Below are 14,977 nucleotides of genomic sequence, written 5' to 3' on the forward strand. Positions count from 1 at the left end.
TTAGAAGACATCACGTTGGACACGTTATGCATTCTTACAGTCAGTGCGTTCACCTGGGCAAGAGGTTGGGAGTTCAGGCGAGGATGGGGGCAAAGGGAAGGATACGGAAAGGAGTGGGCAGGTCTGAAAGCTACTTAAATAATAAAATCAACAGGACTGCATATGAGGCATGTGAGCAAGAGTTCAGGATGACATCTGGGTTTCTAGTTTGCAGAACTGCATGGATGTTAGATTCTTCCCTTAGTATAACCCAAAGGACCCTTCTAGGCCAGTCTAGAAAGCTCTGCATGACCTGCCCACCACCTACTCACCTCACCAGCCTCATCGTGTCCACTCTCTTCCCCCACCACCTCTGAGGCCCAGACACAACGCCCTTCTTTTCAGTTCCTTCCTACCACATGAGCTTTCCACTGCCTGAACCGCTTCTTCCATTTTCTTTCCCTACCCAACCCTTACTCATCCGGGGGGTGGGGAGGGGTCTCAGCTTAAGGCCCCGGGGAAAATCTCTGTAGTTCTCCAGGTTAGCTTAGGGGTCCCTACCATACAATTCTCACAGCGTTTGAAAACATTTTGCTCGTCGCCACTGCCGTCTGTAAAAAGGCTCACCCTGAGCTCACCCCTTCGTAAGAGCTCAGTAAGTATCTGTCGACTACATTCACTCACGCCGTCGAAACAATCCCCAAAACCAGATACGCCGGGGCCTAAGATCGAACCCGCTTCTTGTTCGAACCCGCTCGAACCACCAAGAGCCTAGCGGTGGAGAAAAACGAGGCCCTTCCTCTAGCCTGAGTTTCTACCGACAGCTTTCCCAGGGCGTGAATGTGGCCCAGAGCGACACGGGCTCCGCTCTCCGCCCCAGGCCCCCTGCCCGCCACCTCCCCGGCGCGGCGGCGGCGGGGCCCCGCGGCCCCGGCCCCCGGGAGCTGCGCCCGCTTTCCTCCAGGGCCGCGGGCCACACTCACCTGGGCCCCGCCCACCGTCCCATGCAGCCGCAGGAGGCACATGAGCCCGGGCAAGTGCGCGGCCGAGCGGACCGGGGGATGTACCGGAGCCACGGCGCTCCCCGCGCGCGGCTGCAGCAACCCGGACACGCTCTCCAGCAGCAGCAGGCGCAGACGCGGGCCCGAGCCCACCGCCGAGAGCCCCCCGGTCCCGCCGGGAACCCCGGCCGCGGAGCCCGCCGAGGGCCCGCTGAGAACGGCTGCCGCCATCTTCACCCGGGCTCCGTGGTGGCGTGGCGCGATGACGCAAACGCACCGCGACGGGCGCCGGGTGGGGAGGGGGCGTGAGGAGGGGGCCGCGTCCCCGCGCACTGGGCGGGCGGAGGTTGGGCTCGCGGCGCGGGCTGCGAGGGAGCATGCGCGGGCAGCCAGGCGCCGCGCTCGCGGGGCGGACCACGTGGTCGGGACAAAAGGCGCCAGGGTCCCGGGCCTCCGCGGGCTGTGCCCGGGGCTCGCGGTGCCTCCGCTCTCGGCGCGGCCGTCGTCCTGGGACCCGGCCTCTCGCCTGGAGTCCGGGACGGCCGTTCGCGCCCTGCAAACGCGAATGCAAGCAGCACGCGGCATGAAGGACGAGCCGCCTCCGGTCTTCCCAGCCCCGTGCCCCAGGGGGGTGTGTGTGCTCTGCTGACCTTAGTCGGTGCACAAACACGTGAACGCAAAGTTTGTTTCACAACAGCAGGGTCTGCGCTCGACTCGTCTCACTAGGTGTGCGTCGTGGCGCCTTTACGCCGGTTTTTAAGCTGCGGGGTGCGATGAAATGGGTGCACCGCGGTCTAGTTCTGTGGCCCGATATGGTATTTCCAGCTGCTCCGGCTTTTCACTAATAGACTTCACTGAGCACTCATACTTCCCTCTTTGTGCACAAAGATAATTAATAATTTGAACTGGCAAAAAAAAAAAAAAAAATCCTAGTCTAAGGGCCTTTGTTCCTCTCTGCTTGCTTCTCTGTCTAATCCTTCTTCAAGTCCAAAATACGTTAGCCCAGTACCACTACTTTTTTTCTATTTCTCCATCTCCGGTGCCACTGTGGTCCCAGTCACCATTCTCTCTCATCTGGCCTCTTACAATGGCCTCCTCATTGCTTCCCTCTTGGCCTTGTGTACTCCCTTTGCAAGGCAACCAAAGTGGTCTTTTCACATGTCAAGTCAGTTCTCGTCACTCCCGGCTTGAAGTCCTGCAGTGGCTTCCAAATCTGATGTGAATGAAACCCCATCTCTTCACCCGGGTCACTGGAATCCGTGTGATCTGACCCATACCTACCTACTTCTCTGTCCTCAAAGTATACCACGAGTATCCCCAGTTTCCCTGTTTTTTTTTTTTTTTTTTTTCTGATCCTTTTTTTCTGAGCCAAACTAGCCTTCTTTCTATCCCCCAGCTAGCCCTCTGCCACCTCAGGACCTTTGCACATGTTGCTGTTTCTGCCTAGAGAAATTTTTCTTTCATTCCCTGTGACTGATATCATCTTGCCATCCTCAAAGAGGGCTTCTTTTTAAGTAGTTCCTTTAAAGTAGTCCCTTATTATTTATAGCCCTGGGGTTTGATGTCTTATGAAGCTCTCCAACCCCCATCATCCTTTACCATGTCACCCTGCTTATCTTTTCTTAATAACTAACTCCTAACACTATCCAAAATGTATTTCTTTTCTTATTGACAATCTCTTCTAGCTAAAAGACAAATCTCAGGAGAGGAGTCTTCTCCCCATCACCTAGAGCAGTGCCTGGCACATAAAAGGTGCTTGATATCTGTTGAGTGTAAATGAGAGTTGGATAAAACAGAAAACCTACTTTTAATTTTGACGGGAACCGGCCAAATGCCCGCTAGAAAGGTTGCGTTGACTTAACACCCTACCGACCATGTAAAATAGTGCCTTGTACATAATCCTAATTAATACCAGGTTTATTCGTTTGTAGGACCTCTTTGTAGATGTGGAGACTTATTCTTGATTGTGACATGTGTTGCAAGGTTGCAAGAGGCTTCTTCCAATTTGTCATTTTATTTATTTTAGCCTCTTAGTCTCTTAGAAGTAAGGTGTTAACGGTACAGACCACAGGCCCTGGGCTAGACTGCTGGGTTCAATCACCAGCTTTGCCTCTTGCTAGTTGTGTGAGCCTACAAGTTACTTAACTGAGCCTCCATTTCTTCATTTCTTAATGTTTATTTTTTAGAGCAAGCGAGTGGGGGAGAGGCAGAGAGAGAGAATCCCAAGCTGGCCACACACTGTCAGCTGGGAGCCCAACCCCGGGCTCGAACTCACGAACCATGAGATCATGACCTGAGCCAAAGTCAGGAGTCAGACCCTTAACCAACTGAGTCACCCAGGCGCCCCCTCCCTCTGGCTAATTATAAGGATAATTATAAACCCTTAATGCATCGGGCTGCATTAAATGAACTGATATTTGTCAACGGCTTGGAACAATGTTTGGCATGTGGTTAAGTATTATAAAGTGCTAGCTGTTATCATTTACAGCCCTGGGGTCTGATGTCTTATGGGGCTTTTCCCAACCTCCGAGATTATAAAAATATTTTCCTATACTTTCTTCTTATACTTTTATAGTTCTATTCCATACATTTAGATCTTTAACCCATCTGGAATTTATTTTGTGTAAGGTGTGAGATGGAGACAGAACTTTTTTCTCCCAAATGAATAGCCAACTGTCTCAACCCAATTTAGTGAATATGCCATTCTTTCCCCATTGACTTGAAATGCTGCCCTGTGTGTCTGTATCTGGACATTCTATCCTGTTTCACTGCTCTGCTTAGTATTACTGCACCGATAACACAATTTTAATTATTGTGGCATAATAAATTACCTTAGCGGTAAGACAAATGCCTGCTTTATTCTTATTTTTTCAGAATTATCCTGGCTACACTTGCAACTTGATTCTTATGATCATTTAGAATTAAGTTCCCCCCAAAAAGTCCTATTGCTATTTATTTTTTTATTTTTATTTATTTCTTAATTTTATTTATTTTTTAAATTTACATCCAAATTAGTCAGCATATAGTGCAACCATGATTTCAAGAGTAGATTCCTTAGTGTCCCTTCCCCATTTAGCCCATCCCCCCTCCCACACCCTCCAGTAACCCTCTGTTTGTTCTCCATATTTATGAGTCTCTTATGTTTTGTTCCCCTCCCTGTTTTTATATTATTTTTGTATTCCTTCCCTTATGTTCATCTGTTTTGTCTCTTAAAGGCCTCACGTGAGTGAAGTCATATGATTTTTGTCTTTCTCTGACTAATTTCACTTAGCATAATACTCTCCAGTTCCAGCCACGTAGTTGCCAATGGCAAGATTTCATTCTTTTTTGATTGCCGAGTAATACCTCATTGTATATATATATATATATATATATATATATATATATATATATACCACGTCTTCTTTATCCATTCATCCATCGATGGACATTTGGGCTCTTTCCAGACTTTGGCTGTTGTCAATAGCGCTGCTATAAACATGGGGGTGCATGTGTCCCTTCGAAACAGCACACCTGTATCCCGTGGATAAATGCCTAGTGGTGCAATTGCTGGGTCGTAGGGTAGTTCCATTTTTAGCTTTTTGAGGAATCTCCATACTGTTTTCCAGAGTGGCTGCACCAGCTTGCATTCCCATTATTTATTTATTTTTAAAGTCTAATCAGGTGCAGTAGTGAGAAAGGGTTGGGGGGAGGGAGTCAAATGAGGAGTTCGATCGGACTGGGAACAATCACTTGAGATAAGTCACGACCTTTGGACCAGCCTCCCACTGCTATTTTCATATGGTGTTAAATCTAAGGACAACTTGTAAAGAAATGACATCTTTATACTGATGGTTTTTCCCATCATTATAAAGTAAGATGGTGTATCTCTTTCATTCTTTCTAGTCTTCTTTAGTATCTTTCTGAAATTTTCTTTATATTAGTATCTTTTAATGCAGTCGCGTTCGTGTCATAAGACCACTACCCTTCAGTTCCAAAATCACTTTAGAGAGGTAGCAATATAGGTCTCATTACCTTCTTCTGGTCATGACCCTTTGACAAAAGTGATTCGTGAGTCTGAATTGTTTTAAATTTTTTTTAATTTTTGAGACAGAGAGAGACAGAGCACGAGCAGGGGAGGAGCAGAGAGAGAGGGAGACACGGAATCCGAAGCAGGCTCCAGGCTCTGAGCTCTCCGCACAGAGCCCGATGCAGGACTCAAACTCACGGAGTGTGAGATCATGACCTGAGCCGGAGGCACCCTGTGATTTGTGAGTCTAAAAGAAGTGTCCCATCTACAGCTTGAAAGGTGTGAAAAGCGAGCTTAGAAGGTGGCGATGGAACTGAGAGCCTGTGTTCGAGCCTTAAAGGTGATCTCAGAAACTGTCGTGATGTGCATATTACTTTTTGTCACATCGAAAATGGAGGGGGAGTGTGAAGTTAGTTCACCTGGCTGGGAAGGACGGGGGGAGAATGGGAAAAGAGATGGAAGGAAGAAGGAGAAATACATGAGCCCCTTAAGTCCAGAAACGTCAGGAATCCACCATCCTCCCCCGTCTCTAGAAATGACTCTCAGCCCAGCCCCTCCTCCCTTTCACTCCATCATTCACCATCTCTTGACTAGTTTTAGTCTAGACAACCTTGCCCCGCTCTCTCCATCCTCCACCTTGCCCGGAATTATCCTCCTAAAGGGAGAAGTCTCATCATGCCGGTCTTTTGCTTGAAAAAAAACCACTACTGGATCCATGTGCCCTCCCCCACCCCGCCTCCTCCAGGGAGGACCTCAGTCTCGTTCCTTCACCGGCTCTGCAGAATCCTTCACACTCTGTTCCAGTCGCTCTCCTCCCATCGACCCCCACGAACACTTCAGAACAGGACGTGCCTTGCCTTTCTCTGGGGGAACACCCTTTCTGCCCACCCGTCAGAAAGATTGTCCTCAAATGTCTCCTCCTTCGGACAGCGTACAGTCCCCTCCGTCCCTGCCCCAGTCAAGCGCTGGCAGTCGCTGTGTCTTCTGAGTCATACCTCTTTTCTTGTATTCTTGGGATCATGATGCCTGTTTATGGGTCTCCCGAACTGTACTAGGGAAGCGGGGGCCATGTTAACTCGTGTCTGTGTCCCCATCGCCCAGCACGGTGACTAGCACATTACAGGCATGGATGGACGCACGGATGCTCGCTGCAAAGACGGCAGATGGAAAGGCCTGGGTGGTCAGAGAAATTAGGCAAAGGAACCCCGCGAAGACCAAAGACGGACACCAGAGGGCGCTGACACACCACGACCGAGAGGCGGGAGGGCGGGCCAAGGCTGCGAGCACGCGCGAGCGGCGCGCGCTGAAGCGAGCATCACGCAACTGGAACCGCTCACCCACGTGTGCGTCCCCGAGCCCTCCTTCCCAGACTGTGCCGGCGCCCGCTCCTCCGCCCCCGCCGCCTCCCTCGCCTCCGCCGCCGCCGAGAAAGCAAACAAAGGGGAGGGGACCCCCTCCGCGTCCTGGACGCGGGGAGCCAATCAGCGGGCTCTAAGCTCCCGGCAGGCGGGCGCCGTCGTTCCAGGGGACCCAATCGTTCCTAAGCGGGTGCGGAGGGGCGGAGAGATGGGCGGGCAGAGCGGGGAGCAGGGACCGCGCGCGCGGGAGGGACCCCCGCCCCTTCCTACCGCTCGGGACGGCGGGAGGGGCTGCGGAGGGGCGGGCGCGGGGGCGGAGCCAATCAGCGCGCGGGTCTGAGCGGAGGGGGCGGGCGGCGGCGCGGCGCGCGCGAGCCGGGATGACGCATCTGGCCGCGGTTCCCCGGGCCCGGAGGGGGGCCGGAGGGGCGGGGGGGGGGGGGAGGAGAAAGAGCCGCGCGTGCGCAGTGGCGCGGGGAGGAGCGGGGACCTGGCAGCAGGGCTGCGAGGCTGCGAGCGAGCCGCGGACCGGGCGGGCGGCGGGCGCGCGCACCATGGGGGAGAAACCGGGCACCAGGTAAGGGAGGTGGGGCCACGCGGCGGGACGTGGGCGGCGGCTCGGAGCTGGTGCCGGGACGGTCCCCAGACAAGGACACCCGGGAGAGAATCCGGGGGCCGGACGCCTGGGTCCCTAGGGGGCAGCCATCCGGGGCCGCACGCCCAGGTCCTCGAGGATAACGAGGGGGACGCATGCCGTGCCCCTGTGCAGAAAGCGAGGGCTGAAGGGGACCAGGAAACCGGCGCCTGGGTTCTCGTAGGGATGTGGGGGCCGAACGACTGGGCTCTCCGGTGCGGGCTGCGATGCAGGGGCGGAGGAAGGAGGAGCAGGTGGCCAGCCCCGAGGGGTCGGGCATGGGGAGGCTGGATGCCGGGAGGAGATCCCCCCTCCCCAGACTCGTCCCGAGCTGCTGGAAAGCCTCCTGTCCAATGCCCCACGGGCAGTCGGGCTGTCCCAAGGGCCAGGTGGCTCTGCTTCCAAACTTCTGCCTTACCCCAGGTTGCCAGGAGCAACAGCTTCATCTTGGGGGAGCGGAGTGCATGACGACCCTCCCCGCTTCTGGGCCTCACTCCTCTTCCCGGAGGTGAGGGAAGCCAGTATCTGCCCTGGGCACGCCATCCACTCCCCGGATGTTTTCTGTGCAATCGAGGCTCCTTCCTTCCACTGATACCCCGAGTTCTCTTTTTTGGTCTCTAGCAAAATCCACTTCCTGTTGTGGCCCAGCACCCCCAAGGGGGCAGTGGGTGAATGCCCGAGTCCCTGGGGAGCAGGAGGAAAAGAGGAGAAGATTGGGGCTGTGTGCCTCTGTCCAGAAGGGATCGGGAACAGGGCCCTGGTACCAGGCTGTCACTTGTTCCGCCAAAGACGATCACAGGAGCCCCGCCGCTCCCCAGCCACAGAGTAGGAGAACCCAGGCTTCTGAGCAGCAAGTCGAGCAGTAGTGGAGAGAGATGACCAGAGGGAGGCCTGATGTCCCGCATCAGGGCTCAAACACCCCCCGGAGAAAGGGGAAGTCGCTGACTTGAGGGAGGCCCCCAATTTCCGTTATGTGGTTCAGGGAGGGGAATGGATGGACCAGAGGGGGGACTGCTGACTTGGCACAATTCCCGCCACCCCCATCCAGTTCTGGGCCACAGGAAACGGAGAGAACATCTGCTTCTGCGGGCCCCCTCCGGTCACCCCCATGATCTGCCTCCTTGGCCAGCCTCGGGTGGGTCAAGAGGTGGTGCTTTCTTCTAGCTGCCGCCGTATCAGCGCTTTCTCCCTTATTGCATGGGGATACCCAGGGACTTCCATACCCTTTGCCTTATGGCCTTTGGATATCTTGACCTTCTGGGAAGAAGGGGGAAGTGAAGTTGTAAGAGCAAAACTAGGTGGGGAGAAGGCAGCGTTGGAGGAAGGGTGGGCCGGTTGGCAGGAGATCCGAGGACCCTTCCAGGGATTGGGATAAGTGACGTCAGGCCCGCCAGTGGCCAGAGCACAGGGGTCTCTGGACAACTACCTACCCTCTCAGCAACGGGTAGAGTCCGGGCTTCGAGTGTTTCAGCTCTGGGAAGCGAGAATCCCCCTCAACTCAAGGAACTTAAGCCCAACTGCAGAGACAGGAGAGTGTAACGGCTTCCTGACAAAGAGCATGGGCTCAGAGCCAGACTGCCTCTGATTTATCTGAATCCCACCATTCACTTGCTCTGGGGCCTTAGGCAAAATCCTTCCCCTCTCCTGTGCCCTGGTTTTTCCTCACCTGTGAAATAGAACTATTAGGCCCTCCATCGTTGGGCTGCTAAGACTATTAAATGAGATAACACATGCCCCCGCTAAATGTCAGCCCGCACCATCATCTTCATGGTCCGGCGGGCATTGTGCCGGGGATGCCCGACTGGATGAGGTCTGTGACGTCCACGGTCTACCTAGTGACACATGGTCCACAGCTAACTGCCCGGACACGCTATCACAAGTTTTACCACCAGTGAGACATCAGCAAGTGTGACGGGAACCCCCCGAAGAAAGGGGGGTAACGGGAGTCCGGGCTGGCTCTGCCTTCTGGAGGAGGTGATGTCTGGGCTCGGCCTTCAAAGACAAGTGAGCTTCGAGGCTGCTGAGATCAGGGATGGGGAACCCTTGGAGGTTAACGGAGTAGGGCCGCGCTTAAGTAGTGCCTCCAGGTAGAAACCATTTCAGGAGCAAAAGCCAGGGCCACTGCCCTCCAGGTACTCTGGCTGTCTTTGGAGCCCAGAGAAGACAGGTGGAGGGTTCGGTCTTAGACCGACACAACTACCACCTGCCTATTCGGGTCCCTCCGGGGGATGTCCTCTGGGAAGAGCCTGGGTGGTTTCTGGGCAACCAGTGACTACTGACTGCCACAGGAGGGGACCTAGAGTGAGAGTGCACGGAGGAGGGGGGGGCCCGGGAACATTAAGGACCTATGGCCGCCCTTCTGGTGAGAAGTGGGAGGGGTAGGGCTGGCAAAGCCCGGAAGCCTCCGGGCTGAATCCTGGGGGCGGGCGAACCCTGCTTCTCAGGCCGGCTCGGGAGGTCCCTGCCGAGTCTGACGGAGGCAGTGGGGCTTCCCTTTCTGTTTTGTTAGGGTCTTCAAGAAGTCGAGCCCTAACTGCAAGGTGAGTCGGTCTGCCATGCTGCCTCTCCTCCCAGCCCTCTGTGGGCCCGAGCAAGGCCCGGCCCGCGCCTAGATGATCCCCAGCCTCTAGCCCCCACTTCCTGTGACAGCTGAGAGCCCACTTCCTTCCCTCCTGAAGCCCCTTGCCGCCGCCGCCGCAAAGGCTGCTCGCCCCTGCACTCAGCCAGGGGCTGGGTGGGGACCGGCCTGAGGCCAGATGAAGGGGGAGGAGCCCCAAGCCCCAGCTGTGACCCTCTTAGGAGCCGAGCTCAGGGTGCCTGGGGTGGGAACAGTTAGCACCCCCCAGGCTATGGCCTGTGTATCCCAGAGGAGTGACACCACAGCCTGCTTTCTAACTGGCTGCCTGGGGCAAGTCCTCCCCAAGCCCCACCACCCCACCCCACATACACACACGCACACATGCACACGCGTGCACACACACACACTTGCTTGACTTGTGGGCAGAGGTGTGACAAAAGCCTCAAGGTCGGGTAGTCTGGGAAACCCCACTATTGTCCCCCGCTCTGAAGGAAACCCCGGGGGACACCCCAGCCTGGGGAGGCCATGGGCAGGACGGCCCCTCCAGGGTTCTGCTGCCCTGCACCCGCCTGCCCTGTCTTCCCTGTGTCCCTTCTGCATCCTCAGCTCACCGTGTACTTGGGCAAGCGGGACTTTGTAGACCACCTGGACAGAGTGGACCCCGTAGGTAAGTGTGCCCACGTCCCCCAAGAGGGGAAGAAGTCCCCGGGCCGAGGGATGGAGGAGAGGCCCTGGCAGGAAATGAGCTCATGCAGCGGCGTCCCTTTCCCAGATGGCGTGGTGCTCGTGGACCCTGACTACTTGAAGGACCGCAAAGGTACCGGCCGAGGGGAGGTCGGGGCGGCAGAGGAGGACGGGGCCCCAGAAAGAGGGCGGAGAAGGCAGTGGGAGTGGGATTCGGGCAGGTTTCGCGCTGCCCAGGAAGGAGCCGCTGCGGCTAGGTGCTGGGGGGCTGGGGAAGGGGGGGCCCTGACCGCCCCGCCCGGCCCTCCCTCGCCAGTGTTCGTGACCCTCACCTGCGCCTTCCGCTATGGCCGCGAGGACCTGGACGTGCTGGGCCTGTCCTTCCGCAAAGACCTGTTCGTCGCCACCTACCAGGCCTTCCCCCCCATGCCCAACCCGCCCCGGCCCCCCACCCGCCTTCAGGACCGGCTGCTGAGGAAGCTGGGCCAGCACGCCCACCCCTTTTTTTTCACAGTGAGGACGCCCCTCACCCTCTGCAGGGCAAGGGGTCTGGGACTGAGGTGGGGGGAGGGGTTGGCCAGGCGCCTGCCAGGTGCAGATCTAGAAGAAGGGTGGGGGGGGGAGCAGACCCACCTCCCTCACTGTGCCTGCCTTCAGGAAGCCCTTGTCTCTGTCTCCTCCCAGGGGCCCCTTCCTTCTTACTTTCTCACCCCCCGGCCTCCTCCAGCCTCTGAGCTGAGATCGGGAGAGAGATTTGGGGGCTCTCTGGGAGAACTGAAGCCTCCCCTTTCCTCTGCTGCAGATCCCCCAGAACCTGCCCTGCTCCGTCACGCTGCAGCCGGGCCCAGAGGACACGGGGAAGGTACAGCAGGAAAGGCTCTGAGGGCTCCTGGGACAGAACAGGGCCCAGTAGGAGCCTGGGGCACACCCGAGAGGGGGGCTGTCAGGGAGAAGCGGGGTGGGAACCGTCCCCAGTGCAAATACGGTGTGTGTGGGAGGGTCACGGCTCACGTGTGACTCAGGAGCTGCACGCCCATGGGGAGTACGGGGGCTCACCCGGAACAGCCCTGGGGCTCACTCGGCCAGGTACTGGGCCTTTAGCAGAGGCGGGGGGACGGAGCCCCAGGCCCCACACTCCTCAGACTGTGATGGGGCAAGAGTCCCTGATGAAGAGGAGGGAAGGAAGGGCGTGGTGGCAGAGGGGACCTTGTGTAAGACGTGACCTTTTCTCCTCCTCCTGAGGCCTGTGGAGTAGACTTTGAGATTCGAGCCTTCTGTGCCAAATCGCTAGAAGAGAAAAGCCACAAAAGGTGAGGGAACTGAGCTCCTGTATGGTTTGATCATGTCCTCCCCTCTCCCAGGAGCCCCAGGCCCGTGGGAGGTGGTGGTGGTGGGGGGGGCGGCCTGGGTGTCTGAGGCCCGGCCCCTCCCACCCCTCCTCCCCACCCCCAGGAACTCTGTGCGGCTGGTGATCCGAAAGGTGCAATTTGCCCCAGAGAAACCTGGCCCCCAGCCCTCAGCAGAAACCACACGCCACTTCCTCATGTCTGACCGGTCCCTGCACCTCGAGGCATCCCTGGACAAGGAGGTGGGGTGCAGGAGGGTGACGCAGGTGCTACAGTGCAGAGGGATCCCCGGGGGAGGGCTGGAGCAGCATGTCAGGGCAGCACGTCCACCGGGCTTGGGCCTGGGTTTAGAGGAAGAGGGAGCCACGTGTCTGCGTGGCGGGAGGGGGGCACGCTAATAACAGGGACCCGCAAAAATCGACCGCATCCCCTCAAAAGCTGTACTACCACGGGGAGCCCCTGAACGTCAACGTCCACGTCACCAACAACTCCACCAAGACCGTCAAGAAGATCAAAGTCTCTGGTAGGAGGTGGAGGATTGAAGGGGGTCTCGGGGGAGCGATTTTCAGCCCCAGGACATACCCTGACGTGAGAGGTCCAGCCGGGGGGCGGCAGGGGGCCGGCTGGTGGTCCGAGTGCGGCGGGCGGCAGTCTGCGCCCCCTGCTCAGCCGCTGAACCCCCGCCCCCACCCCACAGTGAGACAGTATGCCGACATCTGCCTCTTCAGCACCGCCCAGTACAAGTGTCCTGTGGCTCAGACCGAACAAGAGTGAGTATCAGAATGGCCTCGGGCCCCCGCCTCAGAGCAGAACAGCAGGCCCCGGAGGGTGTGAGGTGGGGATGGCATTGTCCCCAACTGTCTCCACCTACGGGGGCCTTCCCTCCGCAGGCTGGTGGCTCTGAGCCGTTCGCTTCCTTGGGCGGGTCGAGCTGTGCCCAAAGAGAGAAGGGCTGGCGTGGGGTCGAAGCCCCTGGGGGTGGGAGCGACCTCGTCACCTGGCCCGGCCCCTCCTGGAGCCTCGTCCTCTCGCCCCCGCTCCCCAGTGACCAGGTGTCGCCCAGCTCCACGTTCTGCAAGGTATACACCATCACCCCGCTGCTCAGCGACAACCGGGAGAAGCGGGGTCTTGCCCTGGACGGGAAGCTCAAACACGAGGACACCAACCTGGCTTCCAGCACCATGTGAGGGGGGGCGGGGTGGGGGCAGGGGGTTGGCCTGCAGACCAGGAGCCACTGGCGCGGTCAGTGCCGGCTGCGCCTCGGGCTCTGTCCTGGGAGCCAGGGCTGTGTCCGGGCACAGGACAGACCGGAGATGCTAGGCAGGGCGGGCGGGCAGATCGGAGACCGGCGTTGAGAAAAAGCAAGGCAGAGAAGACAGATATAAGGCAGGGGTGTGGGTAGGGGGGGTGTTAACTTTAAGCAGGGTGGCTGGGGAAGGCATAACCCAGATGTGAATTCGGAGTAAGGACCCAGAGGCACAGGAGTCGTGCCTACGCAAGGAAGGGGTGTTCCGGGCAGAGGGAGCGGCAGGCCCACTCCAAGGTGGCCCGGGCCCGGTCTGTGGGAGGAAGCAAGAGGGAGGGGCTGTGGCACCTCTGGGCGGGGGCAGCCCCCAACGGCCACAGCTTCGCAGAGTCAGGGCTGGGTCCTATTCTCCCCCCCCCCCCCCAGCCCTGGCACCCGTGTGTGAGGGCACGCTGCATGAGCACACACAGCGGGCCGGAGGCCAGCATGGCGACAGCGAACCACAGGACGGGTCGGGGTGGGGTCAGGGTAACAGAACTAGACAGTGCGGACTGTCAGGTCACAAGGACTTCAGCTTTTACTGCGAGCGATGAGAAGCCACCAGAGGGTTCTGTGCAGAGGGGTGCTTGGCCGTGAGGAGAGCACAGCCCTGGCGGCCAGCGCCCGGACACTGATGGGAGCCCGCGGGGGAGACCTCGGGGCGCAGGGGTGCGGGGGGGGGGGGGGGGGGGGGGGGGGGGGGGTCGCCCTGTTTCCCGGGGGGGGCCGGGGTGGCCCCTCATGCTGCGTCCCCCCCCCCCCCCAACCCAGGGATGTCTCTGTGGAGCTGCCTTTTGTCCTCATGCACCCCAAGCCCCACGATCACATCACCCTCCCCAGGCCCCAGACAGGTGAGTATGCCACCCACCCCGAGCCCCCAAAGGGACGGCCTGAAGCCAGGCCGGTGGAGAAAAGCCAGCCCTTCCGGCGGGGGGGGGGCCGCCCCCTCTCCTCGCTTCAGCTGCTCCTGAGACAGACGCCCCCGTGGACACCAACCTCATTGAATTTGACACCAAGTAAGAGACCCTCCCCTGCCTTCCTAGTCTGAGCCCTTTGGACAGGGATTCCGGGACTCCCAGACCTGCCCTCTCCCCGCGGTCCCCTGTGGGGGCGGGCGAGGGCTGGAACATCACCTCCCCAGGGCCTAGCCTTCCGTGGGAGGCTGCCTGCCACCATCCCTTCTTTGTCCCTTCTCGCCCACACGACCAGTCCTGTTGCTCCTGGGGCCCCCCTGTCTCTGGGAGGGCGGCGGGGGCACCGAGAAGAGGGTCTTGAGCCCTCACCTCACCCCTGCTTCCCACCGTCAAGCTACGCCACAGACGACGACATCGTGTTCGAGGACTTCGCCCGCCTGCGGCTGAAGGGGATGAAGGACGAGGATTACGAGGACCAGTTCTGCTAGAGGGGGGGGAGGGGGAGGGGGCGGGGCCGGAGGGGGAGGGTCCCAGCCCGGCCGCCCTCCCCGCGCTCAGCACCGAGTCCTTGGCGGACCCCTTCGTCCTCCCTCGCCTGTGGCTCCCGGACACGCACTGGACCCTTCTCTTGTTGACCGTGGGCATTACTTGTTTGACCCCAGCTGTGCCTCCACAGCCCCCCCCAGCCGGTGGCTCAAACCTGCATCTTCTGGAGGGGGTCCTGGAAAGGGGAATGACAGTAGGGAGAAGGGGAGAGAGCTCCCACATCCGACATCCCCCCCCCCCCCCCGCCCCACACACACACACTCTCTGCCTCCTTCTCCTTCAAGAGGAGACCCTGGGGTGGGGGGCGAGGCCACTTCTTTGTTTCTGAGCATAAAGAAGAAAATAAACGTTTTAATAGGCGCGAGTGTATGTGCTTTCCGTGCAGCTGCTGAGGGCACACAGGTGCTCGTCTGTGACTTGTGCTCGTGGCCGAGCACCCAGCCAGCCTCTCCTGTGTCCCGGCACAGTGCCGGGCACAAGGCTTGTCAATAAACGTCCCATCGAATGGGCTGTGACTGTGTTCCAAGGGTAACACAGAAACTGACTCGGTCAGTCCAGACTCACAGGTACCGTTTGCTAAAGCCACGAAATACACTTAGTCATTTGTAGGGGAAATAGAAACTCACTTCCTGGGACGCCTGGG

At 58.4% G+C, this 14,977-nt stretch overlaps 2 protein-coding genes across 3 annotated transcripts in view; one reads left to right on the forward strand and one right to left on the reverse strand.

Moving 5' to 3' along the window:
• The window catches only part of PELP1 (proline, glutamate and leucine rich protein 1), a 21,478-nt gene extending 20,226 nt beyond the window's left edge, over positions 1-1,252 (reverse strand). The window contains exon 1 of one of the 2 annotated variants that reach the window (XM_040453451.1): positions 963-1,252. In XM_040453451.1, coding sequence (XP_040309385.1) covers positions 963-1,211 — 249 coding nt within the window. In that variant the 5' untranslated portion in view covers positions 1,212-1,252. The remainder of the gene's footprint in view (positions 1-962) is intronic. The other variant, XM_040453450.1, reaches the window with a different exon arrangement.
• Positions 1,253-6,818: 5,566 nt separating this feature from the next.
• On the forward strand, positions 6,819-14,699 carry ARRB2 (arrestin beta 2). The gene is made up of 14 exons (XM_040452946.1): positions 6,819-6,924; positions 9,491-9,521; positions 10,166-10,226; positions 10,332-10,376; positions 10,560-10,756; positions 11,046-11,105; positions 11,486-11,553; positions 11,696-11,831; positions 12,028-12,112; positions 12,287-12,359; positions 12,635-12,772; positions 13,454-13,725; positions 13,836-13,890; positions 14,183-14,699. The coding sequence occupies exons 1-14, from the start codon at positions 6,902-6,904 to the stop codon at positions 14,274-14,276; spliced, it is 1,338 nt and encodes a 445-aa protein (XP_040308880.1). The 5' UTR covers positions 6,819-6,901; the 3' UTR covers positions 14,277-14,699.
• The last annotated feature ends 278 nt before the right edge of the window (positions 14,700-14,977 follow it).

Source organism: Herpailurus yagouaroundi, unplaced genomic scaffold, assembly GCF_014898765.1.
Source record: "Herpailurus yagouaroundi ecotype Mexico unplaced genomic scaffold, PumYag 208, whole genome shotgun sequence".
NCBI classification, from domain to species: domain Eukaryota; kingdom Metazoa; phylum Chordata; class Mammalia; order Carnivora; family Felidae; genus Herpailurus; species Herpailurus yagouaroundi.

Excerpts from the sequence above, each read along its gene's own strand:
- ARRB2 (XM_040452946.1), top strand. The coding sequence starts at position 6,902 with ATGGGGGAGAAACCGGGCACCAG. Across the intron at positions 12,113-12,286 it reads CAAGAAGATCAAAGTCTCTG|TGAGACAGTATGCCGACATC; the intron begins GTAGGAGGTGGA and ends CCCACCCCACAG. Across the intron at positions 12,360-12,634 it reads GTGGCTCAGACCGAACAAGA|TGACCAGGTGTCGCCCAGCT; the intron begins GTGAGTATCAGA and ends CCCGCTCCCCAG.